Source organism: Photinus pyralis, unplaced genomic scaffold, assembly GCF_008802855.1.
Source record: "Photinus pyralis isolate 1611_PpyrPB1 unplaced genomic scaffold, Ppyr1.3 Ppyr1.4_LG10, whole genome shotgun sequence".
NCBI lineage: Eukaryota > Metazoa > Arthropoda > Insecta > Coleoptera > Lampyridae > Photinus > Photinus pyralis.
In genome coordinates, this window is record NW_022170250.1 from 19,508,737 (window position 1) to 19,536,684 (window position 27,948).

The 27,948-nt window shown below is 37.1% G+C and overlaps 1 protein-coding gene and 2 long non-coding RNA genes across 5 annotated transcripts in view; 2 read left to right on the forward strand and 1 right to left on the reverse strand.

The window, feature by feature from the left end:
• Positions 1-3,130: 3,130 nt before the first annotated feature.
• Positions 3,131-4,933, reverse strand: LOC116162124. 2 transcript variants are annotated; one of them, XR_004143495.1, is made up of 3 exons: positions 4,469-4,933; positions 3,676-4,416; positions 3,131-3,623 (listed from the first exon to the last, which is right to left on the reverse strand). It is a non-coding gene; the product is annotated as an uncharacterized LOC116162124 (long non-coding RNA). The 2 variants fall into 2 exon arrangements; XR_004143494.1 differs by having other exon boundaries at positions 4,465-4,933.
• A 508-nt stretch (positions 4,934-5,441) lies between these two features.
• Positions 5,442-6,208, forward strand: LOC116162125. Of its 2 annotated transcripts, none has more exons than XR_004143497.1 (3): positions 5,442-5,578; positions 5,664-5,741; positions 5,796-6,208. It is a non-coding gene; the product is annotated as an uncharacterized LOC116162125 (long non-coding RNA). The 2 variants fall into 2 exon arrangements; XR_004143496.1 differs by having other exon boundaries at positions 5,664-5,737.
• A 5,336-nt stretch (positions 6,209-11,544) lies between these two features.
• Positions 11,545-27,948, forward strand: part of LOC116160943 (MAGUK p55 subfamily member 5-A) — a 75,179-nt gene continuing 58,775 nt past the window's right edge. The window contains exons 1-2 of the mRNA XM_031474094.1: positions 11,545-11,688; positions 23,465-23,973. Coding sequence (XP_031329954.1) covers positions 11,668-11,688; positions 23,465-23,973 — 530 coding nt within the window. The 5' untranslated portion in view covers positions 11,545-11,667. The remainder of the gene's footprint in view (positions 11,689-23,464; positions 23,974-27,948) is intronic.

Here is a 27,948-nt window from a genome sequence, read left to right on the forward strand (position 1 = left end):
TTATATCATTCCTATCCAAAATGTCATTGTGCATTGGCAAACGTGTATTACATACATAACAATTATACAATGTCGTAATTGTTTAGTAAATAAAGCGATCAAAGTTTAACATTTATTCTTTCTCTTAATACCCTATAAATAAGGATGCCTATGTGCAAAACGATCGCAAGTGTACGTCTAGTGGTGGGGACTGGACGAAAAATCTTGGATAGAAAATGATAATATCGTATTGTAATTTTCGCTGTAAATTAATAAATAAAAAAAAACAAAAGCTTTTTTGATCTTTTTTTATTTTTCCTTCCAATTACCATACAACATATTTTTCATTTTTTCTAGTAGTAGTAGTAACGCTAACAAGAATATCGTACGTTTTATGGTAATCGTTCAGCAGCGGCGAGGGCCATATGCTGCTATCTGGACCACACCTCCAACCCAGGAGAGCGTTAGGATCTTGTGTACCGGTTCTTATATTTTTCAATAGCCACTCGTAGATTTTCCAATGGTGAGCATCTTGCCGTGGACTAAAATTATACCTAACATTCGACTCTTGGCAAACATCAATAAATATTTGCAGCGCATTAAAGTTTGCGTATTCTGCCACTGTGCACATAGCATCGTTAATGACATACGAACTATCCTTATACATACTACTACTAATTACATTATTTACACTATTTGCTCTTAAATCTGCGATAAAAGTTGTAAAATAAAACGATCCGCTTTGAGACGATCGTACTTTTGCTGTATCGCTTTACGCGCCTGAACTATTCGTCGTTTCAAGGCCATCTCCTTATTATCCATGATCAACGGAACAGGTAAACAGATATCAAAAAACAGATCAACTGGAACAGGGTCTGTTCCCCAATAAAGCTGTTATAGCTGTTATAGCTGTTCGGCTGTTATACCTGTTCAGCTGTTATAGCTATTCAGCTGTTATAGCTGTTCAGCTGCTAGGAAAACGAATGCAAATAATTGACGTTAAGACATACATGCTTCTTAAATTGAGTAGGATAAACATAGCTATTTTTACAGAAGGCCAAACGTATAAACTGGTAAACAGATAAACTAGTAAACAACTGAACAGGTAAACAGATAAACAGCTATAACAGAAACAGCTTTATTTAAAAAAACAGATATTGTTTACCTGTTTATCCGTTTACCTGTTTATCTGTTTACCTGTTTATCTGTTTATTTTGAAAGCTGTAGGTATAGGTACTTGATAACCGTGTTTTTTCAACTGAAAAATAAGCACGTTTTCACGGTAGGTATTATACATAGTGATCGAAACCTTTTCTGAAACGATCGTTTTGCACATAGGCATCCTTATTTATAGGGTATTAAGAGAAAGAATAAATGTTAAACTTTGATCGCTTTATTTACTAAACAATTACGACATTGTATAATTGTTATGTATGTAATACACGTTTGCCAATGCACAATGACATTTTGGATAGGAATGATATAAACAGCTGGCTTCCAATTTAGGTAATGCAGGTTCCTCGTTGATTTCGACGACATCCTGCGATAAGGTTTTTCGTATAAATTCTGCCTTCTCCTTTCCTTTCACATATATAGCCTCCATTGGTGATACTAGCCGCGAAGTATAATCGGAAATAAGTGGGGCGGTGTATGTCCTTCTTCCCATTTAATACAATGGTGGTTGTGCATCAGCCAGATTGCTTGTCTCTGGTAGTTCACATCTAAGCTGCTAAATGAAAATGGAGGTTTGAACACAAAATGTGCAACTTGGTGCCCATTAAATACCGCCAACTCCTTTGGCGTAAATGTCGTTGTGGATGATTTAAATCCTTGAACGTCAATCGCAATAACCATTTTCTGCTATTGATTCACCAACTGTTGCGAGCACTATAGGTACTACTGGACTACTAGCACTACTGTACTGATTGAAAGCATCGATATAGCTTATATTTCCAACCCGTAACCTTGAAAGTGGTTGACTGCGATGATTGGCGCTTGTTATATGTGAACTGCCTCAGTTATTCCGAAAGGAATTGTATCAACGGCAAACAAATTCGGGTAGCGCGGGTTCCTCTTACGCAGAAAGGAGCCCTCGGCAGCGGTGGTGGAATTATTACAACTGCCAAAAATGAGGATCTCATAAATATACACAGCCTCAATCTATTCACCTGTCACCTCTTCCGTTTCCAGTTCTCTAAATAGCATGACTCCACTGCTACGTCGATACGATTTACAAAGGTGCGAATTTCAAACGCCAAGCACATTACCGAAAAGGCCCCCAACCGTAATTCTAATTAGTTTTGTAGTGTCTAGGGGAAAATAGAATCTGTAACGTTGAATACCAAAATCTTAGACCAAAACGAGGTATAGGTACTTTTGCTTATATGTATACTGTAATGTAATAGTATTTTACATTATTAGCCAGGTAAGTGAGTTTTTACTGGCGATAGGAGAAGTTGACTGGCGAGCCGTCAGGCGAGCCTGTCATCTCCTAGAGCCAGTAAAAACTATTACCTGGCGTATAATGTACAATATTTTATTTGTTACTCATTGGTAAACGTAAATAATTAGTTCTTAAATTGATCTCGAAGAAATTTCTAAAATATCATATTATCCATGTAACCGAGACTTCGCATTAATTCTGGCCAATGCAATTACTAGATTACTAACTTGTAAAATTTTTACACGTCAGCTGTCAGTTTTACAAGTCAGTAGCGTTTAAAGATGACGTTTACCCGTTTGCGTTTTGTCTTGTTAATCAACGTTTACAACTGAGTAACAAATAAAAATAATTCATTGACCGACAGGCGTGGATGTCACGGGTACCTCATATTATATTCCTCAAAATAATTGCCCAAAGCCTCTCGGCGTAGGTAATGAACCACTTCCCACCTCGGTATGTAATCTACTACTTTTGGGAATGTTTATCTTAGGGGTGTAAGAAATTGTTTTGCTATTATAGGAAATGTTATAGGGGGGGGGCGCCGTTAAGAGAGCTTTCTTATATACAGTTTATTTTTTAAATAATTCATGCACATCCTTTTTTTTTCTTCATGCTAAATTTCTGCGCCATCCTATCAGCACTCATGAAGACTTATTTGTAGGGGGCAAGGAGTTATTGAAGTGGGTTATCCACCTTAAAATATTTATGAAATCATGGATAGAACATACGCACAATATATGCTCGGATGCAACTGTGATTATGCAACCACACTAGTGACAGTCCCATTCTGCATTCGGAAAAGTATGATACTGTGTTTAGTTGCATTAACTGCATCTTCGCGAAATGTCGGATGCAGTGTTGCAACCATACTAGCTCGCTTCTGCATTCTGGGTTGCATAACAAAGCTATTAATTTACATCTTTCAATATAAATATATTTTAAAAGTGAACTTAAGAAATTCTTCAACAAATTGAAAATCCTTTTTTCCAAGCGCCTCTCTTTTGGAAGAGTCCAGTTGTTTTGTCGACGGTTTGCGCATCCACCAGTTTGCAGCGGTATCCATATTTTTTAGGCCCGCCCGTAGGTCTTGTGCGCCAGTTCCTTACAGGTCGGTCGCTTCCAGAGCCGAAAAGTAGGCTGACGCTTTTCATTAGGTCTTCTTGACCTTTGCCGCTCGAGGGTTGTTGATGTGGTTGTGTGACTGTAATCAATCATCGGTTACGGTTCTACAAAATATTTCCACAAAAACTTACGGTACATTCGTAGGATTGGTTCCACACCACCTGAGTAGATATTAATTGAAGTTAATTTAAGGCATGCGATGGTGCTGGTATCCCAAAGTGATAAAGCTATGCAAAAAGAAAATATGCAGCAGCAACTCCATTCTATCAGCTGTGCTATGACCCTACTCGAAATGTTCCCCCATATTTACTGTAAACAAGTTATTATTTTTAACATGCGTGCGCAAAAATAGTAGGGGTGGGAGAGAAATATAAAACAGTTTGTACCTACTTCCGCAATAGTTGACCAAATTTTTTAATTATTAGATTCAAATTATCGTCGTCCTTCGTATAATACCGGGGGGAAGCGGGGAGGTCGCCGGGGGTGCACTGCCACTGCGTTTTTCTGCAGTCCTCGCATTATTTTAGTTAAGGACTGTTGTTGTTAATTTGGTTGCCGTTTTTTTTGTAAACTCTTCCTTTGCATTTCCGGTTTTTGGTTGTAAGGTTTGGGTACTTTTTCGCCATGACGTATGTAAGAAGAGAGACGCGAATGAACTAATGGAAAATTTCAACCAGTGTCTTTAGCGGAGAGAAGAGGGATGAGCTGCTACATGATGCTTGCAACAGACGTCTTTGTTTCAACACCTGCAGGGTCCGGGGGGGAATGTATTCGATTTAGATTCCAAAGTGCAAGCGCGCTATACAATTTTTCTTTGGTATACTTTTCTAATTTACCAATTATACCTATAGCGCAACTTGCCGGTTTACCTACTGTAAATGAAGATTTACTAATATTCGTATTTACCCTCTTATACGTACCTACTCTTATTTAGTTCCATACGTAGTTGTATGTCTACAAAATAGATTCTCAATGATAAGCAATTCGTGGAAACCAATTACAGCCACACGTAAATTATATCCTTGCTTTTTGGAAATTTTCCCCCGAGCAATGTAGTGCCCTTTATACAAGAACAAGGAAAACGCGATGTAGGTGCATAAGTACCTACGTATATATAGGCAAATGCCCCCACTAAACGCTAATGGAAAAGGTGCTTATCTAACTGCTGCTGCTGCATTTCTTTACTGCCTTAACTATTGCAAGCATTCTCGCGAAGTAATGATTAATTAAAAGGTGATGGGGAAAAAATTACTCTTCCAACTTTTTGACAAAAAACAAACGACTCGCAAAATCCTGTCATTGTTTTTTGATGTTCCGCTAACAGCTAACTGGCCAACTGCGCTTTATAGACAGATAGGTATTACGAAAAAAAAAAACCAATTTAAAATTTATTTCGTATGAAGGGCTACCGCAAAATGCGAAACTGTATTCTAGTTCTCCGAAACCACTATTTCTAATGAGGAATATATATTACGAAATGCTAGTAGGTACGTCCAATATTAATTACCCTAACGAGACATGTTTTATTTGATTTTAACCAAAACTACTTACCTAGATATCCTAAAGAATAAATAGGTGACTTCCTTGACGTATTTTACCGCGTAAGGCGTTTTCAAAAAAACAAAGCGCCCTTGTTTCCGACCGTTATTCCTGGAAATGGGAGTATGCATTTCAGATCTAAAACAAAGAATGTATCGTTTTCTCACTCGTTACACGTTCCGTCTTTAGTTTTCCGCTACGATCGCAATTTGCCTCCTATTTACTATAGTTAAACGTAAAGTGCGCGCGCGAGTCACACACAATATGACATCACGAAAATTCTCAACGTTTCGAGCATCGGGCGCGAAAATTTCGCAACAAACATTTCTAAAGCCACCTGTCGATCAACAACGGCTATCAACGACACGTTGGCGTTGGCTCCAGAAATAAACGCTGTGGTAAACAACGCGGTGTCTCTTAGGTAAATTCGTATCAAAATGGGATTCCATTGAAATAGATGCCCGTGTCATCACAATCAATTCGCCCCACGATTGTGTAAGTATACAACATTACTCTGATACCTTTTGAGTTGGGGCATGTAGATACTACGTTAAAAGTAATTGTTTTCTTGTTTTTACAGAACAGAAAATTTAGTGGACACACATCCGTAGCGCGGTTAGAAGGAGGATTTGCTACAGATTTTCTGTTTGCCTGGTGGGTTAGTACCTTCAATAAACGATTTTTTTTCATTCTCCAATTTTCTTTTTTAAAGTTGAAAATAATCCCTCAAATTGCTGGAAACGATGAGATCACCTACACTGCCTCCACTACCAACAGCTCAGGTGGAGCCCATGGTTGAAACTTTATCGTAACGGGCGAATTATTGATTACAGGGACGCAAAACAACTTGAATCTCTCTCGATGCCCTTCGTCGTTTTTCCGCACCAAAGGTACGTTGTGGTTGGAGCCCATTTAACGATCCAAGGGATATTCGCAACCTACACCTTCGAGGGGATTGCAGCGCAAACTACATATTTCAACACAAGAGGCGGGATGGAATTCAAAGGATGACCAGAGATGGCATTTTTTCTTTTCTTAATGAAACACGATTATTTGTAGTCTAATGGTTTTATTTACAACACTATTTACATAATCTTTTTTCAAAAATAGCTAATGTTTACATAAATTTTAAGTTTGTGGTCTTTCCTGACGGTCCTGCACTTGTAATGAACACCTCGTTTGTCTTCAAGGATTCTTGGAACTCGCTCAGCCGATTACCTACTTTGAAATACTCGTAGAACCGCAGTGGTAGTACGCATTTATAATTTTCTGTTTCCAGTACTATTCGGTCACCATACTTTGTGTTTATGATATCGATATTCAGAATTTTAAACTTTTCCTCCACTTCCATATCCTTAACGTTCTTAAATGCTTTACAGAATGTTTCATTGTTGAGCGCATTAAGATCCATTTTTTAACTGTTTGGAAAGCACTATCGGACTGAATGAAAAAACGCCCTGCAGCTCACCTTATATTTCCAAAGTGTGGCCTTGAAATCTACAGTAATAGATTTCTGCACGGTGATTGACAGGAGATAGAATTGTTAGCCCGGACGCAAACCCCGAAAGCAACTTAGTGTGATTTCAGTCCTACATTATTGAGAGTAGCTTTACTAGTTTTACAAACCCCAGTCCAGAACCGTACAAGCAACACATTCGAACCCACGCAGCACATATACAAACCTAGTTACTTGAAGGCCCCGATCAAATTATCCTACCCCGGAAGTAAACCACCACGATCAAATTGCCTTAAACGACCTTGAAACTTCACCGTCACCTGACAACAAACCTCCAGCCCAAATAGCTCGGACGCAAACCTCCGATACTTTATATCGAGCACAAACCTCGACTCCTTGACATTGACGTTAGCACAGGTGCAAACCTCGCTAGCGCAGTTCAGAACCACTCAATCCTAGTGACTTTTCTAGGGGGATTTTAGTGTGATTTAGAATCACCCGTACACTGCCATCGACAATACCCCTCGACTCAGGCGCAAACCAAATTACTTTAGCTCGGACGCAAACCTCCGATACTTTATCTGGAGCGCAAACCTCGACCCCTTGACGTTAGCACAGGCGCAAACCTCGCTACCACAGTTTAGAACCACTCAATTCTAGTGACTTTTCTAGGGATTTTCATCTAGTGAGATTTAGAATCGGTCATATATTACTCTCGACTCAGGCGCAAACCAAATTACTTTAGCTCGGACGCAAACCTCCGATACTTTATCTCGAGCGCAAACCTCGACCCCCTTGACCTTAACTTTAGCACAGGCGCTAACCTCCGATACTTTATCTTGAGCGCAAACCTCGACCCCCCTGACATTAGCACAGGCGCAAACCTCGCTACCACAGTTCAGAACCACTCAATTCTAGTGACTTTTCTAGGGGATTTTCATCTAGTGAGATTTAGAATCGGCCGTACACTACCATCGACAAGAACCGTCAGGCACAAACCGACTTACTTTAGCTCGGACGCAAACCTCTGATACTTTATCTTGAGCACAAACCTCAACCCCTTGACCTTGACGTTAGCACAAGCGCAAACCTCGCTACCACAGTTCAGAACCACTCAATTCTAGTGACTTTTCTAGGGATTTTCATCTAGTGAGATTTAGAATCGGCCATATATTACTACTCAAAACGTAGCGGCGAAGATGCAGAAGCAAAAAGATCTAAATTCATAGTGCGTTTTCTAATTGTCGAAACGTCCCTTTCGGATAGGGAGTAACTGGAATTTCTTGGTTTTTGGTATACCATAAAAAAACTAAAATTTATTAATCGGTAATTAACGGACCTAAAACTGGCAAAAGAGGTTTCGGTGGTGCTAAAACAATTTACATATTCCTAGAGGAAAGGTTGCAAAACTAATAATTCACTGCTTAACTCATGTGCACTATCAGGGGAAAACAAAATGAAAACACAGAAAACTCACTCCTCGTCTCCAAGAGCAAATAAGTAAATTCAGAAAGATCTTAGTAACGAAGCGCCAAACTTAAAACGCTTCTAGATACCGAGTGTTCAGCAAACCTGTCGACTCGACAAATATACGGTGTGGTCATATCTTCGGGTACGAAACTTCAGAGCTTCTGATATAATTCCTGTACGAAAGAAACTGTAAATCGTTGCGGTAATTTGCAAAGAAAATTTTAGTTTCCTATTTTTATGGGTAATTCAACTGAACTTAATTGGCAAATGTTCTTTAATTTCTTGAAGAAATTGTATTGTATAATTGTCGTCATATTAAAGCTTCAGTTAGTGAACTCATTGTGATTTAAGTGTAGCAGTGCATCCTATATGCATACGATTATTAAGAAATACGGGACTAAAGTGTCACTTTTTTCCCAGCAGTACACAATGAAATGTAAGAAAATTTGAACATTAACCGTAAACTTGTTTTTTGGATTTGAGAGGCATAGCTTCCTCGGGGGCGTTTTAAATAATCACATCTGCATTAACAAAAATCTTAAAATGAAACTGATATTTTCTATTATACCCTAACATAAATAACATTACAAGGTATCTTGATTCTACAATCAAACAAAGTTGTTTCCTTTAAATATTGCTGTAACTATTTATGAAAGTGCAAAAAATAGCGTGTACATCACAGGACGAGCATCCTAATGCCTGCACTCCCGGAACTAAAAGACACAACCACTAGCCAATGAGGGCGAAAACATTTATTTTGCTGATTTTAGGAGCGGTACAAATGTTCGTTGCGACATCTCCTGCTTCCAACGGAAAAAAAATGTCATAAAGGTTCCAGATTGTTCAAAGACAGCCATGAGATGGACGATCACCTTTGATGGTTCACTCTCGACATTGTCTATACAGAGTGTTATCGTTTTGATCCATCTTAAAGATAACTAATCGAAGTAGGTACATGTTTAAGAGCAAAAAAGGCTAAATTGTGCGTCTTCTCGTTTCATGGCCAGGTGTAGAACATAAAAACCGCCCTCGTACGATCATGACTTAGCAAAGTATACAATGGACTTGGCAGTCAACGTCATCCCACCTCAAAAATTATGTTAATTAATGTTTAGGTTTTTTATTGCCAACTTTTATAATAGAAAATTAAGTACTTACGTTGCTTATAATTACAGCTTTAAATTCCGGAATATCAATTCAAGGTTTATTGTATCTCCAAACGCTGTAACGCTCCTCCTAGAATTTTTGTTCTTACATGCACCGGTAATAGAATGGTTTAGGGTAATTGTGGTCGTAATTCTATATCGCTCTAAGCTAAGGCATAATTGGAGCATCTCGAAATTGGAGTGCCAATTACGTTTAAATTACATTTAGTTTCCTCCTATAATTAAAATCGTTGCCTATAACGAGCATAGAAAGAAAACGGCGTATTCTTAAAAGTGTCTTTCGTAACTTTATTTTTTCTTGTTAAACTTCTCGCATAATAATAAGATATTTTTTTCGAAGATGCGATTAAATTTACATAATACGAGAATAAATCTTGGGAAACTTTTGAGCATTAATACGTATCTGTGAATGCTAAACACTGTTTGGAATTTTTCTCGCCTTAGATGTGTGTATTTACCTTGTTGACCTAGAAATGTTTCTGTGTGGAAGGAATTTACGTAATTTGTCGAAACTTCTCACATTAAAGCAAATGTACCGGTAAAACACGTGCAATTATGTTCAATGATAACAATAAATCGGATAACAATATGTATCCTATAATCTTTGACTTATCTGAAAAATGCTGATATTGTAACCGCAGAATACATGCAATAACAATAATATCCATTCACGGTCCCAGTTCCCCAATCTGGAACATCTCCGCATTTAAGGTGCAAATCGTTCCATTACCAAGAAATAACAAGTTTAAAAAGTCAATATGCAAACATAAATGACGAGAGCGTATTTTCCTCCTAATAATATTAATGCTAGGACCAGGAAAAAATACCGGTAGGCACGAGATCCTTACCCCATTCTCTTTCAAATAAGCCGCCTATCGTCGAAGTCTATACAGTTTAATGAAAAATAGTGGAGCGTATACAAATACATACAAATTAGGGCGGTATGGAACACACAGAAGGAAACAATTATCTTTTTCCCAAAACTATCATGACAATTTTGAGATAGGGTTATAAAGTGTCCCTTAAGCAAAGCTACATTCTCTCCCAAAACGTTCAGCCCTTAGAACTTTCGTGTATGTCCCAAAAATGAAAAATTTCATGACACTCCCTACAAAATAATTATAACCATACTCATTGTCGTAATCATTTTGGGGGAGAGCGTAATACCGGGTGGTCTTGGGAGTATGGCAGGAAGAAGGAATCAATTACCGTTTCCCGAAAACCACCATGACAGTTGATTTTGCGTAAGGATCATCAATTCTCCCTAGTCCATTTTTCTAGTTTTCAGGGTCACAGAATTTAATTTCGCCGGTTTAAAAACTTCCGTTATTGTTCGTATTTATTGTAATAGTTTCTAACTCACAAGTTATCCTTTGAATTTTAGGGTCAGCAAATTTTAAATGACCCGTTTAAAATGTCATGCGTTTATACTTCGCTACCGTAGGCGCACGCAATTTTTTCCGCAAATACTCTCGGTTATTAGCTTGTCGCCCTAATATATGGAAACATTCTGCGGTGGCTGGCTTAACTGCGCTGGCGGCTCGTCGGAAATCAAATAACACACAATAAAATCCACCCTACGGTAAATTACAGGTGACCGGATTAACTGCACGCTTATTCAAATAACATAAAATGCGATCTGCAGTCACTTAGAGGAGGGCGACTTAACCGCACTGACCGCTTCATGCTACTTTTCTCTTGCAGTTTGCCGCGAGACAAAATAAAATCCACCCTAAGGTAACCTACGGGTGGGCGACTTAACTTCGCTCACCGCTCAACGCGCAATACCTGACGGTCCTCCCCGAACAACCAACTTCCCACCACATCCCACGACTCACCGGCGCCGGCAGCTTTCAAACGCATTTAAACAGTCAGACCGTATTTCAGGACCGCTTGCCTACGTACAAAATCGAAAAAAACGGTGGGGCTGGAGATGTGACCAGCCTAGGCACCATTTGCCTGGCCATATCTTTTTTGATCAAATCAAATGCCATTCTTGCCGTTGATGTGTATGTATTATTATAAATGTTGCTATGCGTTGTTTTGATTTGATTAATTCGATTTTAAAGTAAAAACAAAACAATCTACGCCACGCTTACTTTCTTTCTAATTTTCCAAGTTGACTCCATTTGCAAATAGCGGCTTTAAAATGTAAATAATCAGAATCGACCGTTTCCGTAAAGTTTCTAAAGTTCGGAGGGTTGAATTGACATTTGTTTGATAATAAACATCTTTGATACAATCGAGAGCGTCGAATGGCGAAAGTTTCCCGCTGATTATACATCCGCGAAACTGTTTGCTTTCGGAAGATGAAATATCGTTAATATTCCCAACATTGTCATGAACTAACGCTTTCTCTTTTCTTTCTTGCAGCAGTGGACTTGGATTTGTGTTCGAGCAGTGTCCAAGATGCGTTCGTTATTGCTGTGGAACAACAAGCGCGGGAGCGACTCGAGAGGCTCTCGGCTCTCAAACGGGTTACTCCCGTCGACATGACCAAACTTTCACAACAGGTAATGAATATTTTCAATAAATGTCGTCGTGACTAGTCAAGTGGAAATGTATTTCCTTCACGCAAGGAATAAGGAGAACAATCCCAGGGAGTTGTGGATATTATCGATTATACAGAATTTAAACAAGGGAGGTTTCTGCTTGAGAAACTAATGTTTATCTATTTGCCTACTCAGAAGGTGCGAGTTTCCATATTTATCTAATTACCTAAAGCACGCCCGATTGGCTGCTCTAACCTAAATTTCACAGATTTCGCAATCCTTTTTTAGATTCGAATTAACAAAACCCTTGCGCACTGTTAACTAAGTACCATATCGACAATATCCGCGACTTTTCGTGCATCTACCGATTGCGGTCGAGTACGGTACAATCAACACTTGACGCGACACCACTGTCTTCTTTTCTGTTTGACTAAACCGGTAACTTCATACCCATACAAAACATAAGCATTTCCAATGCTAAAAAGACCAAAAAATCCTTTTATCTATAGCTAAAAGCATTACAAGTGTACACACAAATCGTGAAGTCAAACAGTAATTAGAATTACACGCCTCGTTTTCTTGTGCTCCCCATTTGATATCAAATAGGCAAACATTATTCCAAAGTAGATTGTTTGTACAGTTTAACGTACCTTATCTTTTAACGCAAAACAAAGGCTATTATTTGCAATATTGATTTACTCGCATCATATCTTGTACCTAGAACAGAGCCAGCTTGAATGCGGGAACGTATGAAAGCAAATCGTTCAAGCGTTTGGCATTTCAATAAAGCAGCCAAAAATTAATTTACGATTGTTGGATGAACGTGTACCTATACATCACTCTAAAATTAGTCCACATTTTAATTCCATAATAATGACCTCAGGCAAAGTAGAGATGGGTGTAAATTTAAATTCAAAAGTAGGTAATTTACAAAAACTCGTAGTCAGAAGATACTTATCGAAATATACTTCCGCAACACAAAAAAAATATACTAATTACAATTTGGGCCTATGGAAAACCTTATGCACAAACGTCATTTCACGTAGCTTCGACGAAATTACCATTGAATCTTGGCGACGGCCGTCTGAATTCAGAAGGGCGCTTTCTGCCAATAATTTGCGATCAGGTAAAAACACTAAACAAACAGAGGAGCATATAAAGTGTGAGAAAAATCTAACGTTTGTCACGTCGAGCAACTCGAATACTGAAGTTGTAATCAACACCTAACGAAAAGCAATAATTCAAATGATTTTAAACTAGCAAAAGCAAAATGTTGATCGACAACGAGCCGTCGGTAAGCGGTGATGTACCTAATCCTAATTTTGGGTAAATCGGTGTTTCGTCAAAGGATTTCGATGTAGATAACAATAATCAGGTAGACAACCACGAAGTAACATGAAGAAAAGAGAATAAACCAGAAAATAAAAGCCTAAAATCAGTATGTCATGGTTATTACGCAATTGCTAGCACATACCGTAAACAGCTTAATTTGTAGAAATATATCAGCAAACTACACGATGGAATTTTACCAAAGTATAAGATTCCAAAATGGCCACAGCACACATAATGGCGGCATGTTCTTTCACAAGTAACAATCGACTCTGTTCTACAGTACAGGTAGTGAATAGTACAGTGACTTAAATTAAAAGTGAATAGTAAATTTGTATGACCTCTACCTCTAGCGGTAGAATATGAAAAGTGTTGCCAACAAAACTAACTACAAGGCATTTTCACGAGAAATATCTAGATAGCGCAACGGTTACTAAAAGGATTATAAACATTTAAAAAAACGTTACAGATGGAAGCAACGTAATGGCCTGGAGTTTGGTAGGAGAAAAGTCACATGGTCGCGGGTTGGTAGCTACCCTTTCATTCAAGGTATCAACGCCGTAAAGATGAGCTTCGAGATTAACCGGAGTTGGATTCGCAACGAGTTTAGTTACAGTTATTCCCATCCCTAGGCTTGTTGCTTTACGGCGAAAGTATGCGACGAACTTTGTCCGTGCACAAATGGCATGATAAATTAAATAAACAGTAGTGGAATAATGTTTATAAATTAATTTACAACAAAAATAAATAAATGTACAAATTATAGTCACTAAATCATGTGAGTAGACGAAAGTAGCGGCAGTCGGCGGTAGCATGGGTGTTCTGTTTGGCGGACGGTGGACTCGAGCGCCACCAAGGGTACGGCCTTGCCCATAGTCAAGGTCGGAGGTTGCAGCGGTTTGGCGGATCGGTCTTGGAAGCCTCGGACAAACTCAAACGGCAGCTCCACGAATTCTAAAGAGCAAGTGGCGGCCGGCTACTGGTGATTGTAAAACAAAATTAAAGTGCACAGTAAATATCTTAAGTGGGAACAGTAAATAATCGGATTCGGTAGCGGTATATACGAGAAAGTAAATACAGGAAAGCGAAACAATATCCCCCCCTATAATCAATGAAACGTAAAGTCACAACAAACTACCTTGCAATTAAGCCGAGCAGTAGAAATTACTGTGCAAGAAAAAGTAACAGTTGTAGACACGGTGCGGTAAATTTAATGTAAAAGCAAAAACTAAACGTGTGAATGCAAAATACATTTACGGAAAACTCAAAATTACGGTACCTACTTACAAAACGTAGCTAACGAAAGTGCAAAACGCAGAAAAATCAACCACAGATACAATACACAAGCAACAGGTTGCTAACCTTATGCATTTCATTGCATTCAGGTATATTTAAAAGCGCCATCTAATAAGCAGCAGTATAAACATGTACATTCCAAAACTGTAAAATTACGCTTATGGATTTATGCATTAGATTTTGCAGCAAAAGCTCAGTTTAGCTCCTATCATATCATATCGCTGTAATAATACCAATAATAAGGAATTCGAATTGTGCCAACTTTAGCGCGTTAAATTTTTTGCAGCCACATTTAATGAATAAATCCATTAGCGTCATTTTACATGTTTACACGCTACTTGTTTATACTATTACTTAATAGAGGGCGCTTTTAAGTATGCCTAAATGACCAATGCAATACATAAGGATCGCAATCTGTTGTTTATATCTATGGATCAACTTGCTATTCGGCTAAACACCAAAAGCGATCGCTGATTTAAATAAGGTACGGTTTCCAGTAAGTAAAGTAAATTTACGAAAAATCTCAAAAATTACGGTACTTACGAACGTCGCCTAAAAATACAAAAGGTATAATGATCCCGTCTAAACAACTGCTTTGCCTTTTATACGAGTACAATTCGGCTATGGCATGGAGAGATCGACGGTTTTCCAGCTTTTTTAATTAATTGTGCGGCTTGCTGAAAAATTTGTAATTGATATCAGCGCATGACCTTGCGGTTTTAATGCTCGTTTTAATTTACCATAGAAACAAAACAACAAAACCCTGCTAATAGTGGCTTAACATGGCTGAAATTCTAAAATATTAATTTGCCTCGTCTTCTAAATGACAAGAACTTTCGGACGCGACAAAGACAATTGAAATACCCTAACGGGAACGGTTGCAAACGGTGAATTAATTGCAGCTTTATTAACGGTAGCGGCGGCCGAAACACAACTATAGAAATTAAATCAAATACCTTTACCTTCTATCTTCAATTCCTAGAACCAACACAAATACTTTCGGCGCGACACTTTTTGTAAAGATGCCCACAACTTAAAACGCTTGCTTCTAGATACCGGCTCCACAAATATACGATGCATAACTTCGGATATGAAACGTCAAGGCGAAAAATAGGTGCTTCGTTACAAGTCTCTATGAACATCAAACAATTCGTTAACTTCCACTTGAACAAATGACCAAACATGAAAATGAAATGCCAATACCGAGTGTTCGCGCTGTTACGAAGTTAAAAACACCCATATTAACGTAAACAACATGGTATCAATTGTTCTTTTATCAAACACATTACTTTTAACACACCTAGTCAGCTTTATCCAACAATTTTGCAATACCATATAATTCCATAAAATAATACACCTGCACATTTCATACAATTTAAATGTATTATTAAATGAAATAAAACAATCAATCTTGGGCGTCCATCTGTCTTACACGTTTATGAGACGTTTTACGGTTGTGTTGAACTTTTCTGAAATTTTCTGTCTCACAAGAATTTTACGGATATGCAGATTTTATTCGTTGGTTTGTGTATGTTTAAGAACGAACTCCGGTGTATGATTAAAATGAAAATTTCTGTAACTCACTAGAATGTCAAAAACGTTATTTATACTTACACCAAGATCGTTGGAAAAAAGACCAAGAGCATTATCTTAATGACCAAGACATGAATTTGATGCATTTTTTAACTGTATTTAGTTTTTCTTGTTTAAATATTTTACTGCAAAAATAAAACCCATAAACGTTTTTTGTGCCCATGGGTATTTTTAGATATATCCTTATACTATTTTCCATTATCTAAAGCAACAGACTGCTTGACGAATACCTACTTCGACTATTTCGGTACAGGTTTGGGTATGAACTCAAAAAATTTCAGTTCATCTTAATATACTATTATCGAGCTATACGTATTTCAAGTCGGAAAAATTTTAATTAATCTTTTTTATCTAAAATTAAATTTGAAAATTTTTATATGTTCTGAAATGTATTTGAAAAATCTTCCAAAAATTAAAATCTCACAACGCGAATTAAATTAATCGATTAAATTAAGTCCAAATTCCACGAAATAATTGAAAATTCTGAGATGTCCTCGGAAACATCATCGATCACGTGATTCGTGAAAGGGACAAGAAAAATCGACATTGATTCCACTTATACTAGATACAAACGATTCAAGACAATAGCTAAGATAATAACCCATTTTACGTTAGCCAAGATAAGAACCACTTTATCCTTACGTAGGTACATAATATAGCGGCAGGCGTGCATAAAACCAAATAAGGTCGCTCATTAGTTACGTCACCGGAGGAATCCACGAGTGCCAGGTACTGGAAGGGAGGGTGTACTATTAACATGTAATCCACACAAAACAGAGATACGAACGTCACCCCCAAATTAGAAATTAATTACGCGTTTCATTATTATTACCGCACTAACCATGAGAGTTTCCGCACAAAGCAGCTCGAAATGACCACAAATTAATGTTGAAGAGGATTAAGATCTTGCACTTGGGGAAGGTCATTTTATGAAAAATAGAAAAAGCATTGAATTCTACAAAAGCCTAAATGTTCTTTTTAGTTTTGTGTTGGGTGTTTCTTTTTGTTTTATGATTAGCTGTGTTAAATTTGTCTGATTTTGTTTGCTTCTTCCCGTAAGCGTAACAGTATTGGCGGCTACACACAAAGAGCCGAAGCCATCGAAAATTTTATGAATGCGTGACGGGAACAAACCCACCAACCTGTCTCGGGTCGTCTACAAAATTGTCGTTTCCGCTACGGCCTAGATCCACAAAATTATTTTTGTAATACGAGAACGTGTCACTTGAGTGATCTGCGATATGTTACAAGTGATGAATAGGGCGAGGGCTAACGCACACAGCGAAAAGCGATTAGGGGTGGCGCCTTACGTAAAATTTGGTGGATTTCTTGAAAGCCATATCCAGTTACCCTTAACCTACACCCTTAACATACACGCATTATGTATACTTGACTTTATCAACGTCACCAGAGCCTGAGCAATATGTTCAAAATATCGATGTTACTTTTAATAATTACCTACTCACCTCACTACCTACACATAGGAATTATTTTTAAAACAGCAAGTACTATTAGATGAGTATTACTGAGAAGTACTTGAATATGAACTTTTACCATTTAATATAGATATACCATACTTTGGTTATTAAATGCCCTTTTGTTTTGTTCAAAATTTAAGAGTTTTAAATTGGTTTACCATAAACGCACAAACCGTTTTTGTCTCCTAAATTGCGTGTGACAACCTATTCAGTTGGGCGCCTCTAATCCCATTACTCTAAAATAATCTTTAAAATCAATCTAACGGCGACATTTGGGTACATACTTATCGTTTTTCCATGCGTCATGTCAGATTAATATTAATTATGTTGTCTAATTAATAAGTCTGCCGGTTCGATTGGCTGATTTGACGTATCTAATTACGGAAAATTTGGAAGCGAAAGCATCTGCATATAGCGGGCTACACAGGTTCTCTATAAAACCGTACTCTCTGCCTGTCTGTTCGGGGCGGTTAACACGATGAATCAATAACAAGTAGAATCTTTAATTCTGGCACGTTCGTCTAGAAAATCGATAAACAATCTGAACGATCCGATAGATTCGAAAAATCTACAGAAAAATTTAAAGAAATCGACAAGGTTGAAATGAGAAAAATTGAAAGAAAAATGGATTGCTTCAAAGAAGAGTGGAAGAATATGGACATATGGTTTGAAGACTTTCCAATCCTCCGATACTTTGTTTCTTTTTCTGTTCTTCGAAGTTTTTTGAATTTTTCGATTACTCTGGATGCTTGGGATTCTTCAGATATTTTGATCTTTCTGTGTTCCATCGGCATCGTTGGTATCTTCGGATTCTTTCATTTCTCCGAAATCTTGTAATTTTTGTCTATACTTCTAGTTTCGTACGATTTTTTAATTTTTTCAGTTTCTTCAGATTGTTGGCACTTTTCTTTCTTAAACATTTTTTCGATTCTTTTAGATTCGTTTCATATTCCTTTTTGTAGGGCATTTCCACAAAAATAAAAAATAAATGCGCTATTGTGGCCACTTTGTCCGTCCGGCTGTCCGTCCGTTCGTCCGTCCGTCCTCTCGTTCGTTGAGACGATACTAGTTTTTTTTATCTTAAGAGCTATTGTTCTACTTTTTTCGCTAAATGGTTCGTTATGGTGTCGAGGCTTGCACCGAGGAAGGAATTTTTTCTGCATTTATTGCTAAAAAAGTTATTGTAAAAAAACCAACAAACCGTTTTTTACATGTTCCATAATTGTACACTTTTGCCGTTTATTAACGATCCTAGAGATCGTTTATAATTTTGTATGTCTGTCTGTCTGTTGGTCTGTTCGTCTGTCCCTTTGTCTGTCCCTCTATATGTCCGTGTGCTTGATAACTTTGGTTAGAAATGTCTGATCGCTTTGACATCTCCGTTAATTATGAACTGAATTGCATGAAATTCAATATGGGCATAGCTTTAGCCATATAATACGCAATGCCAAGTTGAGTCGAATCGATTCAAAATTCACAGTGCTCTTTTTGCATCTCGACTATTTATAAACCGAATTGCAAACTTTTTTATTTATAAAAGTATTTGAATGAAATTTGATACATAGGCACTTGGAATAAATGAAAATCTAACGCCAGTTTCAAATGCGCAGTTCCAACTTTCTTATTTAGAAAAGCATTGAAATGAAATTCTTCTTATAAACAGAAATTGAAGTAGCACGTCAAAAATGGATTGCACATGTGCAACGCTATCTATCTTTCATATTTGTGGCGGATTTTTACGATTTTAACAGAAGTTGCATCTTACAAATGGGAAATGAATGCAAGTGGAAATGCGCATTTTGTAAGTCGTTTACGATTACTTTTTAACTTGTTTCTGATTCATGAGACCTCAGATTGTTCGAATTATTCAAAATCATTTGATCGAATCTTTCTCGTTGTCCAATTTCAGGAGTATTTAATTTTTTCGATTTTTCAGTTTCTTTAAATCTGTGACTAGGTATTCTTAAAATTACTTGAATTTATAAAATTCATTAAGTGCCTTGAATTTCTTCACTTTTCTTACAAAACTCATTGTAACTTGAAAATTATTTCTTCAACTCAGAAACCTCATGCATTACAGCCACCTTCAATAGCCTATTAGTTAATTTGGGTGCCCTGGATTGAAACGCCTTTTTTATGGAACTCCGGTCTCGTGACGGGACAGGGGATTATTTTGTTTTGTTTTCCCTCAAAAGATGAGATACTAGAGGCCAAGGTTGTCCTAGATATTCGCCCTTTAGTGCGACGGATATTTAAATACGTGGTCAATTCAACTTAATAAATTTGCATTTGCATTCTTGACGCAAAACAGTCTCATAATCAGTTTACTGTCTCGAGAATGAATTTGCTAACCTCTTTTGAAGGGAAGTTAATCCCTTCGATCTGCACGCATATCCTTTAAGTATTTATTTTCGTTTGGGCGATCACATTAATTTTAATTGTGTGATGTAGTGTGTCAATTGAATCAAAAACAGTGGTGCCGCGCAATTTTCTACTTAATTCTTCTTGCTACCTCGAAATTTTCACGTTAGGATACCGGTACTTGCTGACCTTTTCCAAACGTAATCCCCTCGGTTTTTTCGTAATTTAGTTTAATGTATCCACTCACTTCCGCCAGAAAAAGAGGTTAAATCGACCACATCGATTCATTAACCCATGCCTTGTGCATGTCCAACTAATCATGCACGCGTTTGAGCACAGCGCTCTATGATCTCTTCATTAGTAAGTTTTGGTCACGCAAAACACATTAAGATTGCATTATCACCCGTCAGACTGGCGCTGATAACTTTTCTCGAGCCATTAACCGATCACGACGCATCCGGAAACCAGTGACCCGGCAAATACATTCTTCTCTTCAAAATATTTTGGTCCGGTCTATCTGCTCAAGTGGTGGGATACTCTTCACTGTAAAGCGCTATTAATCTCAAATTTTGTCAATAAAGGGAACGCGAGAAAAAGTGCCTTGTCCAGCTGTTAATATTATGGATTATTTATTTTTGTTGTCATTAGGTAAGATGATTACTACTACGATATAGACAAAAGGATTAATGAAAATCATAGGATCTATGGTTTATTAAGGATCCTCAGATCCTTTATAGTTTTGTATTGTCGTCCGTCCGTCCGTCCGTCCCGTCCGTCCGTCCGTGTGCGCTCTAACTCTTTTTAAAAGTGGCCGATTGTGTTGAAATTTGGTATACGGGTACGTTGGACATTAAGAACGGACGCTATTGATTTTCAGGAAGCTGGTTCAACAGGAACAAAAGTTATACGACTTCGAGTGAATCGGGAACAGGAAAAACTGCGAACTCAATATAATAAAAATTAACATATTTCATTCCCTAGGTCATGTATCGAGTTCGGACTTTCGCTAGATTATTCCCTATGACTCTTAGATGTGTAACAATTCAATATAACTCTTCTCTGTGGTCTCGGTCAAAAGTTTTAGAGCAAAATGTACCCAAAATTATTCTTTACACATGAATTTAGAGTTGTAAAAGCTTTCAAACGCATTATCTTGATGCTGAAAGAGTTGATAACGTGCACGTTTGATAACCGCATGTGTGTGATTCAAAAATGTTAAATTATTTTTCTGAGGCCACATGGATTTTGATCAAAATATGTCAAAATCGTTAATTATGCACCAAAATCGTTGGGAAAAAGACTACGCGCATTATCTCAATGCCCAAGACATGAATTTGATGCATTTTTGGCGACCACGTGGATTTTGATCAAAACATGTCAAAATCGTTATTTATGCACCAAGATCGTTGGGAAAAGACTAGGCGCATTATCTCAATGCCCAAGACATGAATTTGATGCATTTTTGGCGACCACGTGGATTTTGATCAAAACATGTCAAAATCGTTATTTATGCACCAAGAGCGTTGGGAAAAAGACTAAGCGCATTATCTCAATGCCCAAGACATGAATTTGATGAATTTTTGGCGAAAACGTGGATTTTGATCAAAACATGTCAAAATCGTTATTTATGCACCAAGATCGTTGGGAAAAAGATCAAGAGCATTATCTCAATGATCTAAACATGAATTTGATCTATTTTTATGGACCACATGGATTTTGATCAAAACATGTCAAAATCGTTATTTATGCACCAAGATCGTTGGGAAAAAAAACCAAGAGCATTATCTCAAAGCCCAAGACATGAATTTGATGCATTTTTGTTAACTATAAAATGTATTTTGTAAGATTAAAATAAATTGTCGTTAAAAGTGATTGTAATACTGAGGATCCTTCGATATTTCGTTGTATCGGTTTATTTTGGTTAGAATTATAGTTCTGTGGCGATTTTAAGTTGGCAAGAGAGTGAGGACTGCGAAATAGTGGCGTGTGGTCGTGCTGAAAAGTCTTTAAGAAATAACCAAGTTAGTGGCTAATTCTTGATCCTCGAAAAGGATCCTAACAATATTCAGAAGTGGGATATAGAACGTCAAGTGTATTGTGGTCGATTAATGAAAGATCAAGCAAAATGGCGACTGACCAGACGAAACTAAATTGGGAAAATGCGAGAATCCACTTAGTTGCAGGGAATGGAGGTTAGTTTCACGTAAGGGGGGTGAAAATCCGTTTGCGGCCAGAGTTTGAATTCGAGTTCAGGTTTGACTTACGTGAAAGTGTGTCAGTTTCGTGGAGACGCATGGAGAAACGAGTACAAAAGTATTTGCATGAGAAACTGAGATTGTGCAACGTGCTAAATTTAACCTTTAAGAGAAAATTGAGTCTGAATTGGAGAGAAAGTATTAATTTCGTGTTTAATGGTCAAGGAACAAGGCGAGGCATGGTATGGTATCCTTGCAAAGAGTAACACGACTCGGTGAGATACAAGAATCGTGGCGACTGGAGAAAACTAGAGACACGATGCCGCATGTAAAGTCAAAGAGCGCACACAGATGGTAAACTGAAATAAACAGTGCGATGTTTCTATTGTGCGTCCGAGGGACATTATGCCAATGAATGTCCGCGTCCGAAAGATTATAATTTGTTCTTCAAATGTAAACAACCGGGTCATACAAAGGACTACTGCACGACACGGAACCTACAGGTAAAGAGCACACCCACACATGAACGTTCTGCTGAACAGACAACGATAAATGCGAACAATTCCAGCAGACACAGCGTGATGGATATCAGCGACCACTATTAGAGACACCGTGGTAGCTCCACCTCCTGTATACTCTCGTCCCAATTGAACTCAAAATCCATTGCCGTCATTATCGCGGGAAGCGCGTTCTACTTGACCATTTGCCCGAGGCCACTGGGCCGCGTTTAGGGAAAATACAAAACACGTTAAGATGCCAAGGAATTTTCAGAAGTGAACTGATAGGCGATGCGGTGATGTTGAGGAGTTTAAATTTCTCCCGGAGAGTCATTTCGTCATTTCACCACAACAGCCCAGGTTAGTCAGCTGAAGCTATACAAACTACCTAACGAAGAAGAAGGCGCATCCGATGACGAAGATGTGTATCTATCAGAGTACAGTCCAGGGAGAATCTTGATTTTTAGTTTTTTTTGTAATTAAATTATGATGTTAACTTACCTACAGGAGGACGCAATGTTGGCAGGACGCCCGAATTGATAGCATCTATGGTTTATTTTGCTTGGAATTTTGTTCTGTTGAGATTTTTAAGAGAAGCGTGTGATCGTGCTTAAGTTGATCCCGAATTTTGAATTAAACAATTATTAAATAACCGAGTTTGTGGCTAATTCCTGATCCTTGTTTATCGAAAGGAAGGCTAACACAAAGAAACGCCTCATATCCGTTCACTTGCGAGATAATGTTAAGATTTATCGACGACAGCGAGTGCAATTTTAAAATAAAATTGCGTTGGTTCCGTTGTGGCTAGACAGACGCCACGAAAAAAATGTAGTGTAAAAACTTAATAGTACGGAAATTGTGGTAGTGGTATTGAAATTGATTAACGATTCGGACGTCAGTATCGAGGACTTAATATAAAACTGTTCAAGTTTGCAACGTGAGAATAATGCCAATGCCAATGGTTGTTTCAAATTTTGTTTGATTGTGTGTCATTAAAATTGTACAGGTTATAATGTATGTGATGGTGATACATCTTTTTTTGTTCCAGCTAAATCAGCAAACGACAACAAGCGAAGACTTGAACGGTTTTTTAAGCAACTCCCCAATATACGTGACATCTTTGACCGCCACCGAACCTTTAAACAACAACCCCACCGTAAGCAAACCAAGCAGCGGAGCGATAACGACGGCGGTAGTCTCATCAAAAGAATCAATCACAACATCAAAATTATTGCCTCCGAATCAAACGAACGGACATAAATCTAGTGATATTATTTTAACTCAGCAATTTGGAGATAATTTAGATTTAAGTAAAGTGCCAAATGATGTTAGAGTAACGACCGCGGAGAGGGGTAAACCGGTAACGTTATCAAATCAAAATAGTAAGGACACCCCGCCTCAATCGTTAGATATAAGAACATTAGGTGATAGAAGATCGTCCTCGCCGTTTCAAAATGGCCGAACGGAAGTGCTTATAGGAGCGGAAGACAATAAGCTCAAAACTACCGCTATTGTTGAAAGCAATAATAATAAATTGGCAATCGATCCTGAAATTCGGTAAGTGACTTTTTTGTTACCTTTTGATTTGAATCAGCAGAATATGCCACAGAATTTATTACAAATGTAAAGTAGTAACAACAAATAACCAATTTAAACTATTTGTAGGTATTGCTAAAATATGGTACGACACTTTTTGTTTTATTACCAAATGGAAAGAATCATGATTCTACCTACATAGCTAGTAGGTACCTAGCAATTAATAATGTAATAAGGAGGTGTAATTAAATTGTTATCAACAATTTCTATGGAATAACGCAATTCTACATTAAGGTGTCTTGCTAGAAAATGTATGGGAACTATTTAACCTTGTGAAGATGTAATTTATATTTTAAATTAAACATCGTTTAAAATCAGAAATGCGGTTTCAACAACAAAAACAACAACCAAATCTAAATTACATTCAATTTGGGATCCAAAGCGATTTTTTTAGAAAATAAACAATAAATAAAACTTTATTCACACAAAAATGAAAAATTAAGTACCTACATTCATTACTGTGACGTAAATTATCGGAATACTAGATTTTGACTTTTTAATATAATGTTAGATTTCTTTCCTCAAAATTTACCTGCGGCTAGCTCAATGTTATTGTTATAACTCTTTTTTGGAAAGCAGACTGTGCTCCTTTACCGGAAATAAAATATTTAAAAAATCAACAAATTCACTCTATACACGGTGTCAACAAAAGAACATTTTTGTTTTTCCAAAGCACTCTTCTCAAAAAATTAAAAATTGTATTTTTAGGAAAAATGTGATACTGGACCACCATGTGTGATATATCGTTGTAAAGAGAAAAAAAGACGTAATCTCAAAATGTGAAAATTCAAAATGGCGTACATAAGAAAAACTAAAATTGCCACGTGTTTCTCCGTCATCTTGAAAGTTATTAATAACAGGATGCCATATTTGAAATCTCCATTAAAAAGTGTCCGAATAATGTGTTAATTAGAAATGGGTACTACGATTAGTTTATCATAACAAAATTAAAAACGAAAATCAGACATTTTCGTTTTTTCGCGATAACTTCAAAACTATTAAAGATATTTCAAATTTCTCTTCAGATTCTTATTCAGCACGAAAATTGGCAACTTTCTATCTCTTAAGATAAGTGAGATCCCCATAGTGGCACTCGAAAAAAAACCTTTTATTAGTTTACGATATATTCTATAAAAATGGGCAAAAAACAATGTTCATATATTTAGGCGGACTGTGCTCCTTTTCCTAAGAAGCATTTAATATGCTGGCGATATATTTTGAGTAGGTATTTTCAAAATGCGACCATCGTAGTCCACATCGTCTATTTGCGTTATCCGAATCGACCACGAACCATGGCCGCCAGCATTTTAAATGCTTCTTGGTTAGAAATCGGCATTTTAGAAAAGATTACAAATTAAAAACACTGCACTTTCTTAATGTAAACACAGCAGAATAATTTACAAATTACGGCTGTTATTATTTTATAATGCATCGTGTTTCATTTGTTTAATTTTCCAAGGCCTACCTAAAAGTGTAGGGTCCTTTTCCAAACAATCTTTCGCGCCAGGGACAAATACAGGAAATACGTCAAATAAGATATTATTTAAGCATTTTTATTAATTAATTAATTAATCTCATTTTCCCAATATTTGTGGTTAGGAACTAGATTTTGAAAAACGGTTTTCACCAGGGTTTTCACTGACCTGTTTGGGTGTTATTTGACTACTTTTTCATAACGAAAAAGTCATATCATTCCATTTGATTTTTTTGATTTTTTTAGGATTTTGGATCATAGTGTCAAAACATAGTGGCGGAGAAGGATTCAACTAAATGAACTATATTTTGGTTGATTCTTATGGCCCAAGGAATGCTCTCTTTTCAACAATACCAAATTTGTTACAATCGGTCAAACGGTATAGAAGTTAAAGCAGGTTATTGCAAAAACAATTGAACGCCCCACGCCATCTTTGTTTTTGAAATAACTAAGTTTATGTTTTTACGAAAATGATAGATAAACTCTTTAAAAATGTTAAAAAAGAATGTTTAAGTAGTTTATTATGCGAAATTTAAAGAAAATGCAATTTTAAAATTTAAGATGGCAGTTACAACTTGAAAATAAATTTATCTACGAGTAAAAAATTACACATTCACGGAATTTAAAGTTTCCAAATTGTCAGTGTTGTGTTTATCTACGTTGCCAACTTAAAATTTGTCAACGTAAAAGATGTTGCCAACTTCAGACAGATTAATTCTAAAGTTTCCTGTAGTTTTTGTTAATTACTTTTTAATTAAATTAAAGCCCCGAAATAGAAAAAATAGTATGAAAAACACGTGTTACAATGCTTTATTGTAATACTCCTATCTTGTGGACACTCGTGGCTCCGCTTCGCTACGCCACTCGTGCCACAAGATAGTCGTATTACAATAGGTCGCATTGTAACACTTGTCTTTCAATATACTATTCCAGCGATTCTTCATAAGCGATTTACCCAATAAATTTTTTTACCCTAATTCATACGACAAACGGTTCCCGAGATATGGTCGAGGAACAGTCTTATTGGGTCACCCGGTACAAAGTACAATAGGTACTACTCAACACTAAAAATCGCGCAACCCTAAAGAGATCCAACTCCAGACCTTTAAATGCCGGAAAGGAGCGTTCAGTGGCTTCAACTATTAAAATTTAACGTTACTCGAACTATCTCATATCAGTACTTACCATTATACTCGATTTTATTTTTCAATAGAAGGGTCACTAAATTTAGCCGCCCCCGTGTGATTTAAGATTCATGTTGAATTTGCGAATTGCGTGATTGCCAGTTAGGGTATGATTTGATGTTTGGTATTCCGTAATACCATAGCAATAGCATTCTCTAAACAATCATCTTACCATTTACCATGCAATGAACAACTGCAATATCTTATTCTAAATTACTGGTAGATGCTCATTTCAAATTAACAAATTGAAATGAAGTCTAACGAAGATTAATTATTATTGCAGTTGTACCATTATCCGTGTACTTAGTTTTACGCAAATGGACACGTCTTTCCATTTTGATTACAGCAACCTATTGATTAATGTAAATGTAAGACGCCATTTACTTCTTGAAAGTGCATTGTACTCGTACTCGATATCTGTTAAAGTTAACTGAAGAACGCCGTTATTCTGTATTGCCTCTAACATTTATACGTGTTTAGAAGGAAAACCATGTTCGAAACACTTTCCTTAACTAGGAATGGAACATCAATTTCATTTTCATTTAAACTAACGTAACAGTCACCCAGGAAGTGCTCACAATAGATTATTACAGCCAACTGTTGTCTTCTTCGATTTGGATATGATAGCAGATCACGGAGCTCGAAGGTTGTTAGGTATAAAAAGCTGCTATCATGGAAGCAGTATTTGGAAATTTTGAAACTGGCGTTAAATTTTCTTTTATTCCAAGTGGCTATGTATCAAATTTCATTTAATTACCTTCATAAATAAGAAAGTTTGCAATTCGGTCTGTAAATGGTCGAGATGCGCAAAGGACACTGTGAATGCTGATCGATTAGGCTCATCTTTTGGAATTGTGTTTTATATGGCTAAAGCTATGCGCATATTGAATTTTATGCAATTCGGTTCATAACTAACGGAGATGTCAAAAGGGCCTACTTTATTTTTTGGGCTACATTGCCAATTCACGAACTCCGATCTACAAATTTTATAAAGAACCCACCTGCAAAATTTCATCGTAATCGGTCCATTCGTTCATGAGTTATCGTGCTAACGGACGGACGGACGGACGCTAGGAGCTCGTTAATAAGTTTTGAGTTGGATCCATCGTTCCTCGAAATGGGGGTTGAAATATATTGTGTGATCAAAACTCTCTAAACCTTCCCCATATAGTTTTATTCGTTGAAGTTTTTTAAAAGTAAAAGCGACTATAGTTTCGGCGTACTGCCATCATCAGGCGACTAGAAGTGTTAAAAGTAAAAGCGACTATAGTTTCGGCG